Source organism: Pagrus major, chromosome 6 (assembly GCF_040436345.1).
Source record: "Pagrus major chromosome 6, Pma_NU_1.0".
NCBI lineage: Eukaryota > Metazoa > Chordata > Actinopteri > Spariformes > Sparidae > Pagrus > Pagrus major.
Genome location: NC_133220.1, coordinates 18,782,335 through 18,803,505, shown reverse-complemented (window position 1 = coordinate 18,803,505; position 21,171 = coordinate 18,782,335). Strand labels below are relative to the sequence as shown.

General features: G+C 37.9%; 2 protein-coding genes and 1 non-coding gene across 4 annotated transcripts; 2 read left to right on the top strand and 1 right to left on the bottom strand.

Annotated features, from left to right (window-relative positions):
- Positions 1-887: 887 nt before the first annotated feature.
- card19 (caspase recruitment domain family, member 19) lies at positions 888-5,987 on the top strand. The gene is made up of 6 exons (XM_073469006.1): positions 888-929; positions 1,419-1,558; positions 2,642-2,798; positions 2,900-2,959; positions 3,201-3,266; positions 3,405-5,987. The coding sequence occupies exons 1-6, from the start codon at positions 923-925 to the stop codon at positions 3,512-3,514; spliced, it is 540 nt and encodes a 179-aa protein (XP_073325107.1). The 5' UTR covers positions 888-922; the 3' UTR covers positions 3,515-5,987.
- Positions 4,736-4,863, top strand: LOC140998915 (U6atac minor spliceosomal RNA). Its single transcript, XR_012179468.1, has one exon. It is a non-coding gene; the product is annotated as a U6atac minor spliceosomal RNA (small nuclear RNA).
- Position 5,988: 1 nt separating the features above from the next.
- ninj1 (ninjurin 1) lies at positions 5,989-15,326 on the bottom strand. Of its 2 annotated transcripts, none has more exons than XM_073469007.1 (3): positions 15,182-15,326; positions 9,513-9,753; positions 5,989-7,035 (listed from the first exon to the last, which is right to left on the bottom strand). In XM_073469007.1, exons 1-3 carry the CDS (start codon positions 15,236-15,238, stop codon positions 6,893-6,895), a joined length of 441 nt encoding a protein of 146 aa, XP_073325108.1. In that variant the 5' UTR covers positions 15,239-15,326; the 3' UTR covers positions 5,989-6,892. The 2 variants fall into 2 exon arrangements, with proteins under 2 accessions (XP_073325108.1, XP_073325109.1); XM_073469008.1 differs by lacking the exon at positions 15,182-15,326 and adding an exon at positions 10,138-10,244 and having other exon boundaries at positions 6,800-7,035.
- Between the last annotated feature and the right edge of the window lie 5,845 nt (positions 15,327-21,171).

The following is a 21,171-nucleotide window of genomic DNA, read 5'->3' as shown; positions in this document are numbered from 1 at the left end:
AGGGAATTTGGAGGCTGGGTTGAGATCTTGAGCTTTTTGTCACATTCCTTGGGTCATTCGTGAGCAGTTTTTGCGGTGGCAGGGCTCATTGTCCTGCTGGGGAGGGTCACTGCCATCAGACATGATCGTGAGGGGATATACTTGGTCTGCAACAAAGTTTAGGTGGGTGGTGCGTGTCAAGTGGCATCTACATGAATGCCAGGACCAAAGGTTTCCCAGAAGAACACTGTGTTGCAACGAGATGTTGTTCACTTTAACTGTCAGTTTTAATGTTGTGGCTGATCTGTGTATTTTCTTTCTCTCTGAAACATATAGCTCATTAATCAGATAAATACAGGGTGCATACAAAAATTCCACATTATATGGAATATATAAATAAGTCATACAATAAAGGCCTCATGACTCACTGTAATACCAAAAATATGTACATAATTAACAAGTAAAACAGAAATGACAGTTGTTTATTCTACAGTAATGTACTTAGTCTTAAAAGATCCATAGAGAGATCAAGTTATGCTTAAAATACATTTATATTGGGGGATCTAAAAACACTGAAATTTAGCCATTTCCATTCTAATATTTACAATTAAACATTTATTTTTACATTAAAATATGATTATAATAGCTTTACCCCTAGTTAAAACACAATACCCAGTTCTACACAACATAAATTACAGTATATCTATACATTTAATTCTGAATTAAATGTATAGATATACTGTAATTTATGTTGTGTAGAACTGGGTATTAAGGGTCAACATTAAAACAAGTAGCCTAGCTTAGCCTTTGCTACATTCATTTCCATTTCCGGTAAAAAGGAAAGTGTGTTTTTCCTTTTTGGAAGACGTCGACGTAAGCCCCTCCCTCCCAGCGAGGTGACGTAAGAGGGCGTGTCCAAACAAAGGACAGAGCGGACTCCACAATGGGAGGTTTGTGTCTTTCTTTAACTAGAAATAACCTTCATTTTTACCACCTAGTAATCCTTCTGTTTGTTTTTTTTTAGCGTCTTCCCGTCTGGTCCAAATCACAAACACGACCACTGTCATATTATCGAGCTGAAAAGTTGCTTCGCGTTGCCAAAGACAATGTAACGTCTCACTCTGCGTCCTGTTGAGCTTTCTGAAAACTTTCTTAACACGTCTGAGACTAGAAAGAGTCTTGTTTTTGAAATGGCGGCCCACATGCAAGTTAAATAAAGTGTTTTTTCGCTTCATTCCCGATCCTTCATGCCCTCATACTCCTCCCCTGCCACAGTTACGAGGAAAGACTGTCCAATTTACACTCAGTAGCCTGTATGGATATGCAAACTGACGTCCCCTTCCATTGAAATAGCTAACCCATTAGTCAGTGTATGCTATGCTAGGGTCTTGCTCATGTACTTGTTAAAGAACAACTCTCCGCTCTGTTGCCATTCACAGACAGTTTTCGTGAGCAGCTGATAGAGGACAGCGCCTTCCTCAAAGCTGAGCGGAGATTGGACACAGAGCTGGTGGACAAAGTCATCCTTCAGCTCAACAGGATCTACCCACAGATCCTCTCAGACAAGGAGGCCACCAAAGTAAGTCCTCATACACAAAGTAGCACAAGAATGACCCCTGTCAGTGTCATACAAGCGTATCTTATGTGGCCTTATAATACCTGCTATTACTGGTGTGTTAGTTTGACAGCAGTCAATGCTGTAACCATGTTTGTGTTGTAGTTTAATCTTGAATGCATCATGTTTACACCCACAGTAGGTTTCCTATGCAAGATCTTAATCTGAAAAGTAATTAACAGGGAGGGGAATGTAATGGAGTAACACATACAGTATTTCAATATTTCCAACTGAACTGGAATGATAAAGTAGCATAAAATAAAAGTGCTCAAGGAAATCAGGTGTACAAATACCTTAAAATTGTACTGAAAGGTGCCCCCATGTAGTTTTGTGGAAGAAATTTTAGAGAAAGAAGAGGAAAAATCTTCATTTATTGATTTTCATGACTGAATAAACAAACTGTCCTTAAAGAACAACACAATTTCATATTGTTTTACACTGTTTATGTAAGCAGGACCCTTCTTAGTAGTTACTGTTCTAGCATCAAACAATGTTTTGGAGACCTTATACCCCTCCAGGACGGCTTTTTTTATTTCCGAATTTGTATTATTACCTTATTAATATTGTAGATATTGACTTTCTAAATTAGATATTTTCCTCCAAACTACATAGTGCACCTTTAAAGTTTTGTACTCACTGACCTTGCTTGAATGAATTTACTTTTAGCTGTGTTATATCATTGCATGTAAAATTACAGATTTATAAGCCTGATGGCGTCTTGACATTTCTTGACACATACATTCACTATCAGGATTTTATGTAGTCAAATAAAAAAATAAAGACTATTTCTTTTGAAGTACCTGGTAGGCTTGGTGCATGCAGCTCTTCTGGCCGTGAACAGAGGCTGTGTTTAAAAAAAACTGTATCAAGGAAATGATGATAATAACATGACAATAATAAAACATAATGCAACAACTCTTTGATATGAATAAATTCCTGTGGAGATGCTTCGTTCTGGCATGGGCTAGCTGTGTCAGCAAGCACCCCAGGAAAGATTATTTGCATTTGGAGGTTGAAAACATCTAAATCACTGTTATTGTTATCCAGTTCCGAAACTTGGACGTGCCCACTGGTGTTCGACTGGGTGAGCTGCTGACACACCTGCAGGGGAAAGGAGAGGAAGCGTGCAGGGAGTTTTACAGAGCTCTTCACCTGCATGTAGAGGAGGTGTACTACAGCTTACCCACACGGCTCCGCCTCAGAGGTTAGTCCCCCAAAAACTCAAAACTGTTTCTCTGTATTGCTAGTGAGATATTTATGATGATGATCGTTCCACACACTGAAATGTATCTGTCCTGTTTCCAGATTACTCAAATCCACTCAACTATCCACATGTCCATCAGAAATATGTTCTGAACGACAGAGGTAAGATGTTTTTGTAAAAGGATTTATTGTCAATGTTTAAACTGTTAAATAAAACATACTATTCCTACATGTGGCAAAACCAGAAAACTTTTTGCAGATGAGTTATTGATAACCTTCAATAATCACTAAATAAGGAATGGTTTGTGTGATTTAAACTATTTTCAGGCTCACAAGTGTGTCAGGTAATTATTTAGCTGACAAACACACCAGATAATGAATTACATTTATGTTGTTTTTCCAGGTTCCCTCTTCTTTCTGGGCTGTTTCAGTGTTGCAGTGGGAATGGCTTTCCTCTATTACTACAGTGGTAAGTACATTTTTTATTTTAAAACATCACCTGACATTGAAATTGTGATATTGTCAGTGTAATTTACGAACTAATGTATATATATGTTGACTTAATTCTGTTAATCAGTGTTACTATGAAGCTGTCTTTGTTCTGCAGAGTCCAAATTGTCGGGAGGTAGCCGGGCCCTCGGGATGGCTGCTCTGGGTTTGAAAAGAAAAGCTCAGGAGGTCCTCATATGGTACACTGAAGAAAGCCTCATGAAGTAAAGGGTGACTCCAGGTGCTTCACCAGTGCTGCTCTTCTTAATGCTACTTGCACCAAAGCACAGCACAACATAGCTTTTCAAGAGCTGAATACTAATTTTGTACACAATTGTATATAATATTTTGCTTGGGATTTAAAATTAGAAAGATGGGGCAAATTCAGAGCTACATTTGACACTTTGCTCTTATTTCCTCATATTTTGTTGTTGTTGTACCTATTTAAGTGGTTTAAAAGGGATTGAATACACTCGAGGGATGATTACAGCTAAATCAAAAACATGTTGTTCTTGCTACCGTCTACAAATGTTGCAAAAACACCTTTTACAAATCAATTAAAATGGAAACATACTGCATTAATGACAAAATAAGGCATTTTAAATCACTAAATATTAACATTTGGTGGTGCATTCTTATTTGTATAGGACGAGCATACATTTTTCATCCCTACTAAAAGGAAAGCCTCCAATTCATCGATATATTTTGCAGCAGTATGATAATTATCCTTGAATGCACTAAGCAAGAATCTGCCTTTAATTTGCTTACTAACACTTTGGTATAAAGATTCAGGCCAGATTTATGATATTTAACGTTTTATATTTTGGTCCAGACAGCACTCCATGTTTATCTTTGCAGTGTGCTGAGCCATTTAAGTTCATATATATATATAATTTTCAAGCATACTGAAAAGACACATTTCAATTTCCTCCACAAGCTGATCAAGAATCAAGGTGTCCACGAGGCCAAGGTGTTGGTGGAACATTACCGCCATCCTGTGGTCGAAAGTGAACTACACCGCCACACACAGTCGGTCTGGTTTGTGCTGGTTTCATAAGAGCTTCCCGACACTCTGCAGCTATCATTGAGAGAAAAATAATATTTAAAATGTATTATCCAGGTATAATATGGAGCGGAGTCGGTATGAAACCATTTTAGACGATTTCATAAAGAGTGCTGCCTCCCGTGACCGCCTCTGCCAATGATATCCCGCTCTGCCAGCGCAGTGCATCATGGGTAGAGAGCTACGACCAAACCAAAAACATACAAATGTCGGATGAAGAAACGTAATAACAACGCCAATAATAACAGCGAGTAAATGCGTGTAAGCGAAACATATAAGAGCTGTTTTGGTAGATGCAACACTTGAAAAGCCGGAAATTGCACCGCAAGTGAAACTATCTTGCGTAGTTCGGGATATATATGGTGACGTTTCTTCCTGTATTAGACGTGTTGTATGAAAGGAGAGAAGGTTAGCACTCCCCTTGACAAGGATGGAATTGGCCCTTGTGGCCATCAACACACATACGGTTAAGGCATTGCCACCTACTTCGTGGCATCTCTAACCAAGTTTTTTTTTCATCTGTTACATTTAGACTTTCTTTAAACGATGCCTTACTATAGCTCAACTTTATACGTACTTATCTCAAACAACATCACTTGTTCTCAACGTCGAGCCTACTCTGAGACCGGAAGCATGCTGAATCTTTTCCCAAGTCTTTGTTTCCGCTGGGTTGGGCAGGATGGAAAATTGTACTTTTCCTGTCGGACTGTAGCTTGGTCCGCTGCCTGTCTCACAGTGAGTAGGAAGACTAGTTTGTGAGAGTGAACGTACATTTAAATGTTTATAAATTCCACCTTCAGCTATTGATAGCTGTTGTATCCTACAGTGTGGGAATGTGTTTGTTCTTACTGTGCCTTTTCGCTGACTGTATATTGAAAAGTTTGTTTCTAGCATTTTAAATACAATGTCTGACAGTAAATGAATTTAACCCACAATGACAAGCAGATACATTTTTATAATAATTCTCAGGCTGTTTGTAAACAATGTATAACAGAGAACATAACAGTAACTATCACGATGGTGCTTTGTTTAACTGTATTTCTTAATGGTATGGTGGTCAAACTTCCGGATATCAGAAGCCAATATCAGTAACGCCTGGAAACATTTCTACAACTTGCATGATTTTTTCTTTGTACTCAACAATTTTGTAATATTATTCTTAAAGGGACACTAAATAGTTTTGGAGAAGATATTCAAACTCAGAGTTTTAATATTCACATTTTTTTTTATTTTTTATCACTGCATAAACAAGCTGTTCTTAGAGGAAGATAAGGTCCCCAGAACACCGTTTGAAGCAAGAAAAGTGGCAGGGTCTGCCACATAGAAACAAAGTAAAACAATATGAAACTGTGTTGTTCTTTAAGGTCAGTTTGTTTCGTCATGGATCTTTCTCTTCTGATTAAAACTTATTCTCCAAAACTACACAGTGCACCTTTAGAGGAATACTGATATTTGATTTCTGATTTATTGTCCACTCATTAAGGTCCATTGCCTGACAGTGTGTCACACTCACTGTGTACTGTGTTGTGTAAAAATGCCTTAAATGTAGAAGTGCCACAATTTGTAAGATTGAGACTTCTGTCTTTGTACAATAAAACAAAAGACTTATGATGAGAATAAACAGGACAATAAACACATCTTATTGCTTTTGTAGTTTTATTTGTAAATCTCACAGTGGGTCATCCAAGATCATAAAAGCTGTGAAAAAGTTTTGGTCCTTAAAAAAAGAAAGTAATAAAAAAAGCTTAAAAATAACTACATATACTATTGAGAAAACCACTAACAGTTGTAGACATTAAATAATAAAAACCATTAATAAATCAGTTTTACACAGTAGACTTTGCATAGCACCCAAATAAACAAAGCATGTAAGGTCCACTTCATAAATTGGTTGATGTCTATAACACTGTAAACAGAACATATGCCTCCATAATGAAGCTTTTAAATCATGTAATGCCTCATGAGCAGCAGGAGGCCTGACGGCTCCTGATGCACTCACTATTAAGGATGTCATTTGGATTACGCTGTTAATTCAGTTTCTTCTTTTTTATCTAAAGATGTAGGCATAAGGCTTAGACTGGTACTGACAAACGTAAAAATAACAGCAGAATGTCTTTTTTGTTTTCAGGAAACATTCACATTGGTCGTGACTGATATACAGCATATTGCTCCTGATGAGTTTGTTTTAAAAGTAAAGGCAACAATTTGATTGGTTCAGTTACCTGAACATTAAAAGAGATAACAAACTGGTGAATCGTCACATGAAATTAAAACGGATCTCACATTTGTCCATAGACATGGTTAGAGAAGAAGTGAAACTCTCTAACACACACACACACACACACACACACACACACACACACACACACACACACACAAACAACGTAACCGGATCCTCAGGGTGTCAAGTGACCAGCTCCAGAGGTTGAATTACAGAATGGCAATACACCTTCATGCCATGTAGCTTGGTGAATAAATAATCATCTTGTCCATTCGCACAAATAATGCAGAGGTCCATCTTTACAGAGTCATGTAAAAGGTGATCAAGAACTTTGAGGGGGCCGCTGGACCCCAAACGCTGTGATGAAGACGTTGACCACAACTATGATGAATACAAAGGCTGTGGCGAGGTTCTCTAGGATGTTCAGCTTGTAGTGCATGCTTTCATCATTCAGGTTCCATTTGACTGTCGGAAGAGTAATCAAAACACGAAGACATTAGTCAGCAGGAATGACCTCTTTTCCCCACAAGGGGGCAGCACAGAGTTTCCTGTCAAATTAGCAGAGGTAATCATTACTTCACTATGACTGAGCACTAGGATTTAAATTAACAGCTTCTGACAGCACTGCCTGCAGGTGAATCATTAGTGTCTTCCTCTATTATGACGATATATGCCCTCGAAAAGGGAACATTTTTCTAGATGGAGGGGAAGTCCATATTTTTATTAACAGAATCTCCTAAGACTCTTTAAAACTGGAAACAGCTGACAGCAGAGGCGTTCCTTCCTGCTTTGCCTCCCTAAACTCAGCTCACAATAGTCTTCTCTGTGAGGATGAGATAAGGATACTGTCCAGAGGGGGAGGAGGGAGCATACCAACGTATGGGAAGACGAGTTGTACTGCGAGGTTCAGTCCAATGCATGAGTCATCAGCAATTTATGAAGACATGAGTGTGGCTCTGAGATTTATGTGCTCGAATAAGCGTGAAGGAGATTTTGTGCTTGTGCGATGATGTGCATAAATTATTTCCAGGCTTGTGGTTGTTAACCTGGGAAAAAAAACTCTGCATGTGCAATTAAAGTTTGTGCATTTCTCAATGTATAGAAAGGATTTATAGTTATAGAGGAAAATTGACGATGTGTAAATATATGAGTCGATTTCTATCCGCAGAGAGGTTGATTGAGTTATCTGATTTTGTGAATGTTTGTCAAATTGAAAGCAGTTGTCACTTGTGTTTTCAAAATGTGACATTGAAGTTACACATGCAAACACATTGTTCCAAATGTGAAGCCAAAAGTCATAATACTAGTAGCTTTAATGTGTTTAATGTTTAATGTGACCAGCAGTGGCATGTCACTAAATACATTAAGTTAGGTACTGTGTGTAGGTGTAGCAGTCCCATTGTTTGAGACTTGCTATCTATCTTTGTTTTGGGCTGATTTTCCCAAATCCCTCAAGACTAATTGCAGGGGATTCAGATCACCTGTGCACAGGGTGAAGCGACTGACTATTGATTGAGGAGTGGAAGCAGCTTGGGGCATTTCCCTCCCAGCCAATCGTGGTGTGACGACGCCCTTTTTATGAAGGCTAAAAAGAGGTGGGGAATGGCACACAGGTCGCTCTCACCCTCATTCTGAATCTGTCCCTGACCCATTGACAACCTCATTCCCCTTAGATTGCCAGCCAGAAACTCTGGTGTGTTTAGGCCCTATTGGGTTTTCTTGGCTGCCTACATCATTCTAGTGAGGAAACCATGTTTGTTTGGGAGCCCCTTGAAACCTCTATACACCTTCAGTTTGACCTTTTATTTCCCTGGGGCTTGTAGGAGCACATTTTTTTGTTATACCCGGAAGAGGCATTTGTTTATTGATTTAATGTCCAAGTAGCGGCCATCGGGGCGTTTCCCCTAGATTTACATGTTTTTTGTTTATATTTTTATGTAGGTTGGGCTGGCCTGTAAGCTACTGCCAGTACCGCCACATAGGTACTTGTACTTTACTTGAGTATTTCCATTTTTATGCAACTTTATACTTCTACTCCACTACATCTCAGAGGCAAATATTGTACTTTTTACTCCACTACTATTCATCAGACTACAATTTTTATACCTATCCTGTCAATTTTTCTGATTTCCTGAAGCTAAATAAAGCATTTAAGAACCCTCTTGGATTAGCTGGAAAATGCATCGTCATCGAGCTAAAAAAAACGGGCTGCTCATAAAAAGCTGACGTGGTTGTCACAGGACATATGATAATCTTACAGAATATGATGCGTTGCTGTAGATTAAACTACCTAACAGTATATAAAGTCGTTTTTAGCTCAACCATAAACATCTGCAGAGGTAAAATACGACATACACATTAAGGCAGCAGTAAAAACTGACCGGAACCATTTTACTGCACCGACTTCTTTTACTTTTGATACTTTAAGTACATTTTGCTGATAATACTCACATACCTTTACTAAAGACTTTTACTTGTAGTGGAGTATTTTTCGTAGTGTGGTATTAGTACTTTTACTTTAGTAAAGGATCTGAATACTTTTTCCACCACTGCATGTGTGGCTATGTGCATGTGTAATGCTGCGTTCCAGATAAATAGGAACTCGGAAAAATCCATCTACCCCGGGCACTTGTCTGACATCACACAACAATGGCAGCACCAATGGGGAGGGGGTAGGATGTGTACACTTGCCAAAAACACAGACCACAGACCACAGACCTTTGACGTTGACTAAAATGCAGCATTATTTCAGTGTCACACATCATACTGTGTGGTAGGTTTACATGCAGTTGTCTTTATGTCACATTTAGCTGTTCTGGATAAAGTTGGGGACATATAATACAATACATATTATATAAGTTTCAGTATTACTGTAAATCTTCTCATTTGTAAATACTGATAAGACAGTAACAGGCCTCACCAAAGAGAAACTCCAAACTTACCTATGAAGATGAGCAGAACTCCCACTATGATCTGCAGGATGAGGGAGATGCTGATTAGAGTAATGAGGGGCACATAGAAGGTGAAGTCTGATCCTTGCTCCATCACAGCCTTCAGCTGTGAGGCATTGGCCATCAGTAGAGCCACATCCAGCATGCTCTCCGCTGCACTCTTCTTATTGGCATAATGGTTCATGTTCAGAGGTCTGTCTGTTTGCCTCCTCATGCGGCCTCGCAGCGGGACCTGAGCACAAACACAAACCCTGACATCAGTACCTCCTCTGTCTCTGTACTGCCCTCACAGAAATCAAAATTTTGACCATTTTCACTTTGCAAAAGCACCCGCGATCTTGTCATTAAACTTGTGTGAATATGGTGATTCATCTAAAAGTTGTTTTAACACTGCTGCCATCATATTGGATTTCAAATAAACATGTGACATGTTTTTCACCTTCTAGGAAAACACGTGGGGATTTTTTTGCAGGCTCTAAAATTCTCCACTCTGCATTACAAATTACAGAACTTTTTTGAGTTTCAGATCAACTTAACCTAAATCTAAGACCCAGATAATGGAAGTGAAAGTGTAGTGTACAATGGGGGAATTCAAACAGGAACACCCATGACTGACCAAGGGCACTGGAGTGGTTTCAGTGCAGAGGTCAGACATTGTCTGTCAAGCCACATTCTGACCATATCCTGGTGGTGACCTGGTCGGCCTGAAAGAAAGCCAGGTCACACATCTGAAACGTGACAAACATCACAAAAACATTATAAATGCTGCATGTAAAGGCTTGCACATGATCAGCTTTTATTAATGGACTATTACTGAATATTTTTTCTTAAAGAAAATAAAGAAAATATGACATATGTAATGTTGTGGAAAGTCAAAGAAACCCTCAAATGTCGTGTCGCAGAATCAGTTTCCTTCCTGTTTTTGAAACAGCTAAGAAAGGAGTTTGTCTAACAAGTGAAATGACTATGAAGGGTTAATTTAAAACCATGTTGTAAAAACTACACAACAGGAAACCATGGTCACTCTTGAGACCCCTGTTTTTCTTCACATGTTTAGTTCAGTACTCAGGGTTTAATCTTGGCGGAGTACAGTGTAGCAGTCCAACAAAAGCCGCTCTTGTGCCAGGTTGCATCATCATACGCTGAGGTTCAGCAAACCTGCCAGCCACGGAGGAAAAAGGTGTGGTAGTGTGAGCGCTGTCACATTAGCTGTCACTCTCTCATGCTCACTTCTTGTACTGATTTTTGTGGGCCTCTACAACTCACTGACACATCATAAAAGATATTGGGTTTTACAAGTAAATATGACTCAATGTTTGTACCACTATTCACTTTAATTAACAAAGTTTTTATCAGACAGAAAGCCTTACATACCTACTGTATTCTGTTTGATTTATTTATAAGTGGACATAGCTTGTTTCCAAGAATAAGAAATGACTGATAATATGCTTTAATAATAAAAAATAATGTTTGATAAGTGACACTTGTTTTTGTCCAACTCACAATCAAAATATGAAAGATACATTTAAATTGACATGAAAGAGAGTTCATACAAAAATGTAACAAAATAACTTCAACAATTACTATGAACCAAGAAAAAAGAAGATGTTTTTCTATGTAACACAGCGTAGACAAAAAATTGTGTCAAAAAACAGGAAAAAGAGAGATCCAAAAACCAGAGGCAATCCAGACACACTATACAAGAAAGTATCAAAACGAGGTATGAATTATTAAAAAGCCTCTGAGCCCTGATGAAGACCTAATGCTCCAATCATGTCGTCTTATTTAATGATTGCCCTCTTAATGATTTAGCCACTTTAATAAATGCTTTATATTAATTCCTTACTCATTTTGATATGTTGTTGTTTGGAGTGCCTTGATTATCAGTAACTCTCTTAAAATAGTTGTAGATTTATTTTGTCAATTAACTGATGAATTGATTTGGATAAAATACACACCCTAGTTCACTAAAATTCATCTTGGATCCATTTTTGTCCATTGCTTCTTCAATTATTGTTAATGATTCTTAAATATTTTGAGGTGAGGGGCTTTAACTTTTTTTCACTTCTGAAGGGGGGCGTGATAGACAAAGTTTGAAAACTACTGGACTAAATGTACGTAACTATTTCACTAATAATAGGAATTAATAAATGCATACACATGACTGTTGATGGTCAGTCTCCTATTTTCCAGAATCTTTATAGTCAGGTGGGCAAATATGAACAGTGACTAATAACTTGAACCTTTTTCTGAGCTAATTTATAAAAGTTAAGGCCATTAAGTAGTCAGATGCTCTGAGCAAACCATCAAACAAAAATGCAAACCATAAATTCTAACTTCCTCTTAACTAACTCAAATGACAAATCTGAATTAAATAGTTGCTATACATTATAGCATCTATTGATAAAATAACACATTTAGCCTGCATACTTTGGATAAATAATTAAAAATATTGGCCAAATTGGCCATTCAAGTCATCATCCTTTTTCTGCAGAAGTTGGGCAATCCTTGCCGCAGTACACCAGCGAAACACCAATTTATAGGCTTTCATCTGAGGAGATTGGCATTAATTTACTGGATAAGTAACATGCATCGTTACAGAGTTAGTGTGAATGTGATTTTCAGAAAACAACAATATGAGCTTTATAGTAATCAACAATGCTCTTACCTGCAACTAAACCTGTGCAAGTACATGTGGTCATGAAACTACAACAAGGCAGTCAAAAAGCTGATGAGGCCTTTAACAAAGAGGTCGGCCACTTTAAAATTGAAAAAAAAAAAGATTGAAAACCACTGTACCAGACATGTATATATATATGCTGAGGTAACAAATAGGTCAGCGTTGGTAGTTGCACTAATTCTCTTCACCACAGAAGTTATGTTTGCGTGTTTGTTTGTGAACAGGGGTTACACAAAAAATGCTCAAGGGATTGCCAAAGTTAGATGGAGGATGGGTCTCGGCCCAAGTAGACCCCATTTACTTTTGGTGTGGATCCAGATAAAGGGACAGATCCAGGGATTTTTTTTCTCACATACTTGACATTATGAGATGGGACTTTTTCCCACACTTTTGTTAATCTCTCAGAGAAAAATGCATGAATTGTGATGAGAAAAAAACACACATGCACATTTGGGTGGCTGCTATCTATAAGTGACTCCTGTTTATCAACCTGACTGCAGCAGCAATCCATGAAGCTGACCTCCATTTTTGGTTGTTTATGTTCTGTAAACTGAAAACTGGTGCTGGAAGGGAAATGTACTTTCCCCTTACTACTCTGAGAGTCATCCTGAATTTAACCACACAGACACACACAAATTTAGTGTGTGTCATTGCTTATGTTAGCTTACGGCTAGTGTACAGTAAAGTAAACCGGCTGTTTGGGGCAGATAAATACTGCATGAGTAACGCAAATAAACATGAATGAAGTTGCTTCACTGTGGATGTTTACACCACTAAGCAGCCAGCAAATCTATCTGATGTGACCAGCCAAATGTTCACAGATGAGGTAATGTAGGTAACGGAAGTACCGACGGCGACCACATGAAACACACCCTTACTTTGTATTAACTTGCGGATTTCTCTGGGTTTGAACGTTGTTGGAAATATTTTAGATAATGTAAGTAGGCTATACAACAAAATATTACAAAAGTCTACTTGTTTTATGACATTTTAATGCAGAATTGCTACATATTATGTCTCTAATTGTGGAAAAAGTGACAGAAGTTATGACTTGAGACCACTTTAAATCGATAGCTTTGATAAAATCAACAAAAAGTGTACTTGTTATATTATACTATTGAGGTTGTCATTAGCTTAAATCTTAAGGACAGACTTTCCTAATACAGTACAAAGATGTATTGTTGAAGTTAAAGGCGATTCAAGCTTGTATTTGCATTTTTGAACATGACCTCTTTATAACAAGCACAGTTTTAACCCAGCTGGTTAAAACATTAACCTGATTTGGGTCACTGAGGTTACCAACCTGGATTCCTATACAGAGACATGATTGTTAACCGCAGCCACATGATCATTCTGTGTAAACTGAGCCCCTTGAAAACCTGCCAGGCCTCAGAGGATAAGGGCGCTCATGTGGTAGACCAGCGGAGGAGTGTGAGCGCTGTCACATTAGCTGTCACATATAACCCTAACCCTTATCTCTCATGCACACTTCTTGTACTAATGCGGCTGCGTTTTCCGTTTGACGTGCTTTCTAAGGTCTTTTTCATTGTTTCCTTGTGCGCTGGTGTCCGGGGGAAATTTTGCCTCGTCTTAGAGAACTTAGGTTGGGAGTGTTGCTGTTTGTGGGCCTTTAAAATGAAAGAGATTCGGTTTTACAAGTAAATTTGATTCAATGTCTTTACTACTATTCACTTTAATTAACAAAGTTTATGTCAGACAAAAAGCCTTACATACCTACTGTATTCTGTTTCATTTATTTATGAGTTGACACACTCTGCATCACTGTCATATTTATTTATGTATGCCTTTACCAGGGAAGCTTGTTTCCCACTATAAGAAAGTACTGATAATAAGCTTTCAATAATAATAATAAAAAAATACAAAATAAGGTTTGATTAGTGACGCTTACAAAATTCCAATGATCATTTCCTAAAACTGAAGGTAGATAAAAGATATTGGGGTTTTAAAAGTAAATGTGACTCAATGTCTTCACTTTAATTAAGTTTTAGTCAGACAAAAAGCCTTACATACCTACTGTATTCTGTTTCATTTATTTATGAGTTGACACACTCTGCATCACTGTCATATTTATTTATGTATGCCTTTACCAGGGAAGCTTGTTTCCCACTATAAGAAAGTACTGATAATAAGCTTTCAATAATAATAATAAAAAAATACAAAATAAGGTTTGATTAGTGATGCTTACAAAATTCCAATGATCGTTTCCTAAAACTGAAGGTAGATAAAAGATATTGGGGTTTTAAAAGTAAATGTGACTCAATGTCTTCGCTTTAATTAAGTTTTAGTCAGACAAAAAGCCTTACATACCTACTGTATTCTGTTTCATTTATTTCTGAGTTGACACACTCTGCATCACTGTCATATGTATTCATTAATTTACCAGGGAAGCTTGTGTCCAGGCATAATAACTTGCTGGTAATATGTGTAATACAACGTTTGATTGGTGACACTGTCCTAAGCTGAAGATGTGGGTCAGTGACTGAGGTTACCCACCTGGATTCCTGTACAGAGACATGATTGTTACCCGCAGACACATGGTCAGTCTGTGACACCTGAGCCCTTCATAGATAACAGCTGAGTGACTAAACAAGTAGACTAAACACCACAAACACAAATAACTTTATGAACCAGCTCGATAAACGTCCTAATTAGCCCTGAAATGACAGCTAACTAATCCACAGCTCAGCCGCTTATCGCCCACCTTAGCTTCGTGAAACACTCGACACTTGTTCGGATGCTAACATCAAACACAAGACGTGTGAGTGGATGAGAGAGATGGATGAAGCCACGGACAGCCTGTGTGAACCGCTGCCTCACACTTTGGGGATGTTTCTGCGGGGAGTCACCCTTCACTGAGCCCGACCAGGACATTTAGTGCCGGTTTAGCGACAGTGAACAAGAGGGAAGATGTTATTTGTTATTAGCCTTTGTAACGGTCACCGGTGTGGCGTTTACGTACCTCAGCCTCGCCGTTTCGGTCAGCATCACCGTTCATTTCCAAGTTTTCCGTAGCCATGTTGTTAATAACCGCGTTATATCCCGGGTGTGTCGATCACTCGTGGCGCGGGCTTCAACAAAAGTCGGTGGTCCAGACGCAGACTGGCACGGACTGTTTATAAAGCCGTGACGACAGGAAGGGGGAAAGCTCCAGGATACCGCCCCTCCGACCTGAGGGCGGCTGCCCTCACAAAGCCGGGGACTATTTTGGGGAAGTGAGAGCAGAGGAGGAAATTCGCTCAGCGATGGTACTTATGTGGTTATTCCCATGCCTGAACTGAAACCCTGATGTCACGTAAACTACAAAAGCCGTGCAGTGCTTTCATTTGGACTTTATCCGCAGAGCTTCTCATTGACAGAACCGGACAGGCAACGTGACTCTTTACTGCCACCGTGCGCTTTAAAGCTGCGGCTGCATGTTTGGACAAAGTTGTTGTTGTTTTGTTTTACATGCTTAATCCCAAAAATTAAAGGGGAAATTAGCCCAAAGATGGAAATTCAGTCATTATCATCTCACCTCCATGTGGATGGGAAGTCTGGTGAAGTTTTCGTACTCCACAAAACATTTCTGGCAGCAAAAAGGCGTCGCAGCTGTCGCCCCAAACAATCGAAGTAGATGGGGACCAGTTTTAAAACGTAAAAAAAGACAAAACATGAAATGGCTTCCAAGTCTCTGGAAGCTAAAAATGTATTTGAACAGCCCGTTCTTATCATTTAACGGTCTACATGACCCTATTAGGGCCCGTAAGAATACAGATTTTGGTAGTGCATGTTATTATAAGAAATAAACTGGCACATAGACAGCCTGAGTCTTGAGGCCCTTTGTTTGTTTTTTTTAATCCAGCCTTGAGAAACTGAATTTAGCAAAACAAAGGAAATAACTAAAATTGATTACAACATGATGAATGTTGCAAGATCAGTTCTAGTGAATTCTGGCATGATTATAATCCTCATCTCTACACTAAAGTACTTACCAGATTAAACAACGACACCACCAGAGTTAATTTCATTAAACACTGTAAAGAATCATATGTGGATTTAGTGGAATCGACTAATCTTTTCTCATTAACTTTACATAAATATACAAGTTTAATTTATTTCATGTTAATTAAACGTATTCTAGTTTTTATTTTCAGACCACTTCAGAATTTAAACACAAGTATTTTGATTTGAAATGATGACTTGGATGAATCTCAATCATGTCATTAAAAGAGGTTTCTGAATAAATATGATCAGTATATATAAACAGACTTCCCAGCATATATTGTTTGAGAGTTAAAACTCTCCTAAGACCCTTCTTTTTTCATAGTTTGAAGAAACCATGATGGAAAGTTGCTGTGTATCTATTAAGATAAGTCGTAGTTGTTTTCACACTAATGAGAACAATGGAAACCATGATGAAGGTTGATATTGAATTCAGTCTCTACCCCTCGCACTTGCAATCAAAGCAATTTGCTGGGAGCAATTTCACACGTTGACCTCGTACCAGTGCTACAATTAAATAGCTCCAATAGGAATGGCTTCAGCTTTGTAATAACTGCAGAGCTGACTCTTAAAACTGAGAAATTTAAAAAGCAATCAGGTTTGTTTGTATGCTTATCAGTGTGACTGAACAGTTGCTGATTGAACCTAATATTTCAAGGTTATTGAACATAATTTGGTTCCAGAAAATAAGATTTTTTTAAAGAAGACTGAAGTACTTCAACCAAAGTTAACTCACATATTTAAGGCAGCACTTGAACTGACATTTTTAACTTGAAACAGCCCCAAATTATTGACATGACGTGTGTGATACATAAGAGAGAAAGCTTGTATAAGTGGTAATGGTTTTACACGCATGTTACTAAAACTTTTTCAATATTATTCTAAGCAAAGTTGACAAAGCGAGAAAGCAGCTGCATGGTCACTGAAAAAGTCTGGTCCAATGAAACACATGGTGTCCACCCAGTGAATAGGATTGCCAGACACCAATTGTCACACATTGATGGTTTAACATTGTGCACTGGTCCTCTTTAAGGCCTGACCACACACACCAACTGGTTCCTATTATTTCCACCGTTTCCCTGGTGATCTGGGCACGTTTGTTCCTCGAGGTTGACCCCATAAAATTTTAAGCTTCCCCTTTCAGTTAATCCTTGTGGAGAAAAAGAATACCTTTTGAAGCCTAAAGTGTGAAACTAATGTGTCCTTTGTATCTTGTTTCCCTCACTTCAATTGTTATGGTTCTGCAGTATAAAATAAACCAATCAACATAAGATATGATAGAAAGATAAAGAAGAAAGATAAATGTGTCAAACCTAAAACAGAGCAGAGAATGACAACATGGCCACCTAAGCTCCACCTCTGACCTCTGTGGAAGAAAAAACACAACTTTATTCATTCCATGTATTTACTTTATGTATTTAAACTACATGTGTAAAGGTGATACAAAGCTGTACAACACGGACAAACTTTAAAAGATTAATATACCCATCACTCTACGTTGTAGCAATTTGTTACCATGACTCAGTAAACTCAGCCCACAGTTCAGATCATTCTGTGAGGTAACTTGATCTCTGCACTGCATTATATTAGTCATACAACAGTACTTTCTGATACATCAATGAAATAGTGTATGAACTTTTCATGGTCCTATATATATTAAAAGCAACATTTGTCAACTTCTTTACCTTAAACAACGGCTTCAAAATCATGTTGATGGTACAGTGTCTTGTAATAGGGTTAATGGTGTCTCTGTCTCAGCCACTGAGCCCCCCTATCACTTGTTTCTGCACTGTGTAACTTCAGTGAGAGGATAGGATCACAGCGTTACATACATGTTTACATCAACATACAGGTTTTCAACACATAACATTGTTATGACATAATGAGTTTTGTTTGTAGTTATCACCTACATTACGTCTGACAAATTGTTACAGACCTGGGATTTGTATATAAGACAGTGGTGTTGCACTCAGAAACTGTGGGGGGTGCCAAATCACACAAAACGCCAAGTTCTACATAATGATGCTTTAAAGGCTTTAAAACTTAAAATAGTTAAGTATCAAAAGTACCAGTAAAAGTAAACTGTTTATTGGTCTGGTCAATTATCAGATCCAAAATTCAGCATTTTTGGTTAAAGGTGCACCATGTAGGTTTGTTGAAGATATTTTAGTCAGAATAGATCTTCACTGACTTTTTTTTTTATGCCTAAACAAACTAAATAAGTGTTTTCATGACTAAATAAACTGAATAATCAAACTGACATTAAAGGACAACACAATTTCATACGGTTTTACTTTGTTTATATGTGGCGGACCCTGCCACCTTTCCAGCTTCAAACAGTGTTATGGGAACCTTATTATCCTCTGAGAACAGCTTGTTTATTCAGTTATAGAAAAACTTCATATTTCTGAGTTTGTATTATTACCACATTCATATTGTAAATATTAAGATTCTGAATTCAAATTTAAACTCCAAAATTACACAGTGCCCCTAAACCCTTTCTGGAGGAACAATTGAAAAAGTTTGCCCCTGACAATTAGTCAAATTTCACCTCTGATCCATCCCATTCACTTTGCAAGCCTGCCTCTAACCCTAGATCCAAACAAATGACAAATGTCAATACAAATAGGTACCAACCGACTCCAAATGACCTGAAAACACCGGGGGGTCGGGCCCCCCTGGAAGAAAAATTTGAATTACCCCTTAAATGATGACTTCTGGTGAATTTTGTGAAAACTAATTGATAAATTGAGATAAATATATTTCATACATTATAGCATATTACAATACAGCCTATTAGGCCTGAAGAAAACCTACACAGGTTATTATATTCAACTCATTCATAGAATAGCAAAGTAGTCTATATACGCAAGACTGAACCATATAGTGGTGAAATATAAAGGCCATCATGATAATTTTGCCAACAATGAACCATGGATTTGACACATTTTGTTTGACTTAAACAAATATGATAAGGTTTGGCTGTTTTTGTTTGTTTTGACCAACACAGGGACACAATGGACAATTACACATCTCATTCTCTTTCGCTCACCTCCATCACCTCTCTTTCTCTTTCTATCACCATCACCTCTCTTTCTCTTTCTCTCAGTCTCCTATCCAGTACAAAAGTTCAGCTTTGCCTGACGTAGTCTTTTCATGTTCATCTGTCAGTGAATAAAGTAAACACAAGGTCAACTGATAGGCTATTTACATGCTACCACAGTCTGCTAGAATTAAGTCATGAAAATACCAAGGCTAGCTACTGGGTAGAGTTTACACAGATGATGTAATCCAAGGATGAAAAAACACCAACGTTTCCATAACAACGCATTTTTACACCACTCGTTGTAACAGTCAGTTAATTTGCATTTGTTTTTCTTAATAAGTTAATAAGTACATCTCTGCCTCTCCTTTGGCAAACACACTGACCTGATGCCAGCTGGACAGACTGATTAAAATATAAATTTACGAAAATATTTGATCAAACCAGGGCTGTCAACATTTTTTCTTAGATGTAATACTTATTTCATATCATACATACATAGCCTACAAAACGCGTTCGGCCCACCACCTGTTATTGGTGAGTCGATTTTAAGAAACTTTGTTTGAGTCTAACCTTACACCAGCCATGGATCTGAAGTATTTACATTTGGACCGTCACAAAAGTCTGGCGTAAACTCTGCCAGTGGGTAGGCTACCTCGTAACATACATCCATTTCGATTTCCATAGTTTATCAGTCTATGGCTGGGAGGGATGTCTTACAAATACTCTGGTGTCTCTGTCCGTATTGAAAACTAGTGGTGGGCGGATCGATCCAAATATCGATAATATCGATACCTATGTTGGTATTGATATTGATCGATACCAAATCTTGCAGTATCGCACACCACTATTGAAAACATCACTGGTATTGATCTGTTATTTTTTTTCTCCTTCGTTCTTTCCTTTAGGTTAATGGTTGGTTTGCTTTTGCAGCGCCCCCCACCGTCAGTTGATAGAAGTGACAAAGTAATACTTTGTTTCATTGACCACAGTATTTAATTCGGAGGCTACTAAAATGATTCTCTCTCTGTATGTAGGCTAATAAACCACCGTTATTCTGGTGCCTCCGGTCAGATGATAAAATCGGTTATCTTAGCACGGTACAATATTTTAGCATCTTTCAAGTAGAGTTATATTTAAGTAATTATTGGACAACTTTTATGATGTGTACTTGGAAAAAAATACCAAGGTCCGGACCTTGGTGACCTCAATGCTGGGTACGGCCATGATTATGTATATTGATAAGCCCCTTTTTTCAATGCACTTACTTGTATTGGTATTTTGCTTGTAATAAAAAGATTTTAGTGATAAAATAAATAAGATTTCTTCTGAAAATAAATTGTATTTATTTATTTCACAGTACAACTCGTAGTGAAAGAGTGTAGGGATTCAAGATAGTAGGAAAAACTACTACCTATAAAATGATACTACAAGCCAGTCCTCAAATAATAATATACTTGTGGAATAATACATGAGTGATTTAAAATTGCTGCATGCAGGAAAACTACAGGAGAAAGCATTGTAGTCTAATAAACACTGAGTCTCAGTCCTCAGCCTGCCTGCACCGCCTCATGTGAATAAGTATAATATTAAGATGGGCTCCTGTGCGTGTTATCCGGTGGCCCATAATTCCATATTGGATGTGGCAGATCTGCCCCGTGAACTAATACAAGTCAATGGAGTGAACTTCATAAAGCGGTATAATACAGGTAGGCACCAAACCGACGTATGTATTTTTCAAATGTGTTTACAGCCATAGACATATACACATATGTTCTTCAATGTGCTTCATTCTACATACAGCTGTATAGATATAAGTATGTATATATGTTCTTCAATTTGCCATAAAAACGATTAATCAAAATCAGTTAAATATAAACGTCAGTGCTTTTTATTCCCACAGACGTCACATTTACATGTCAGGA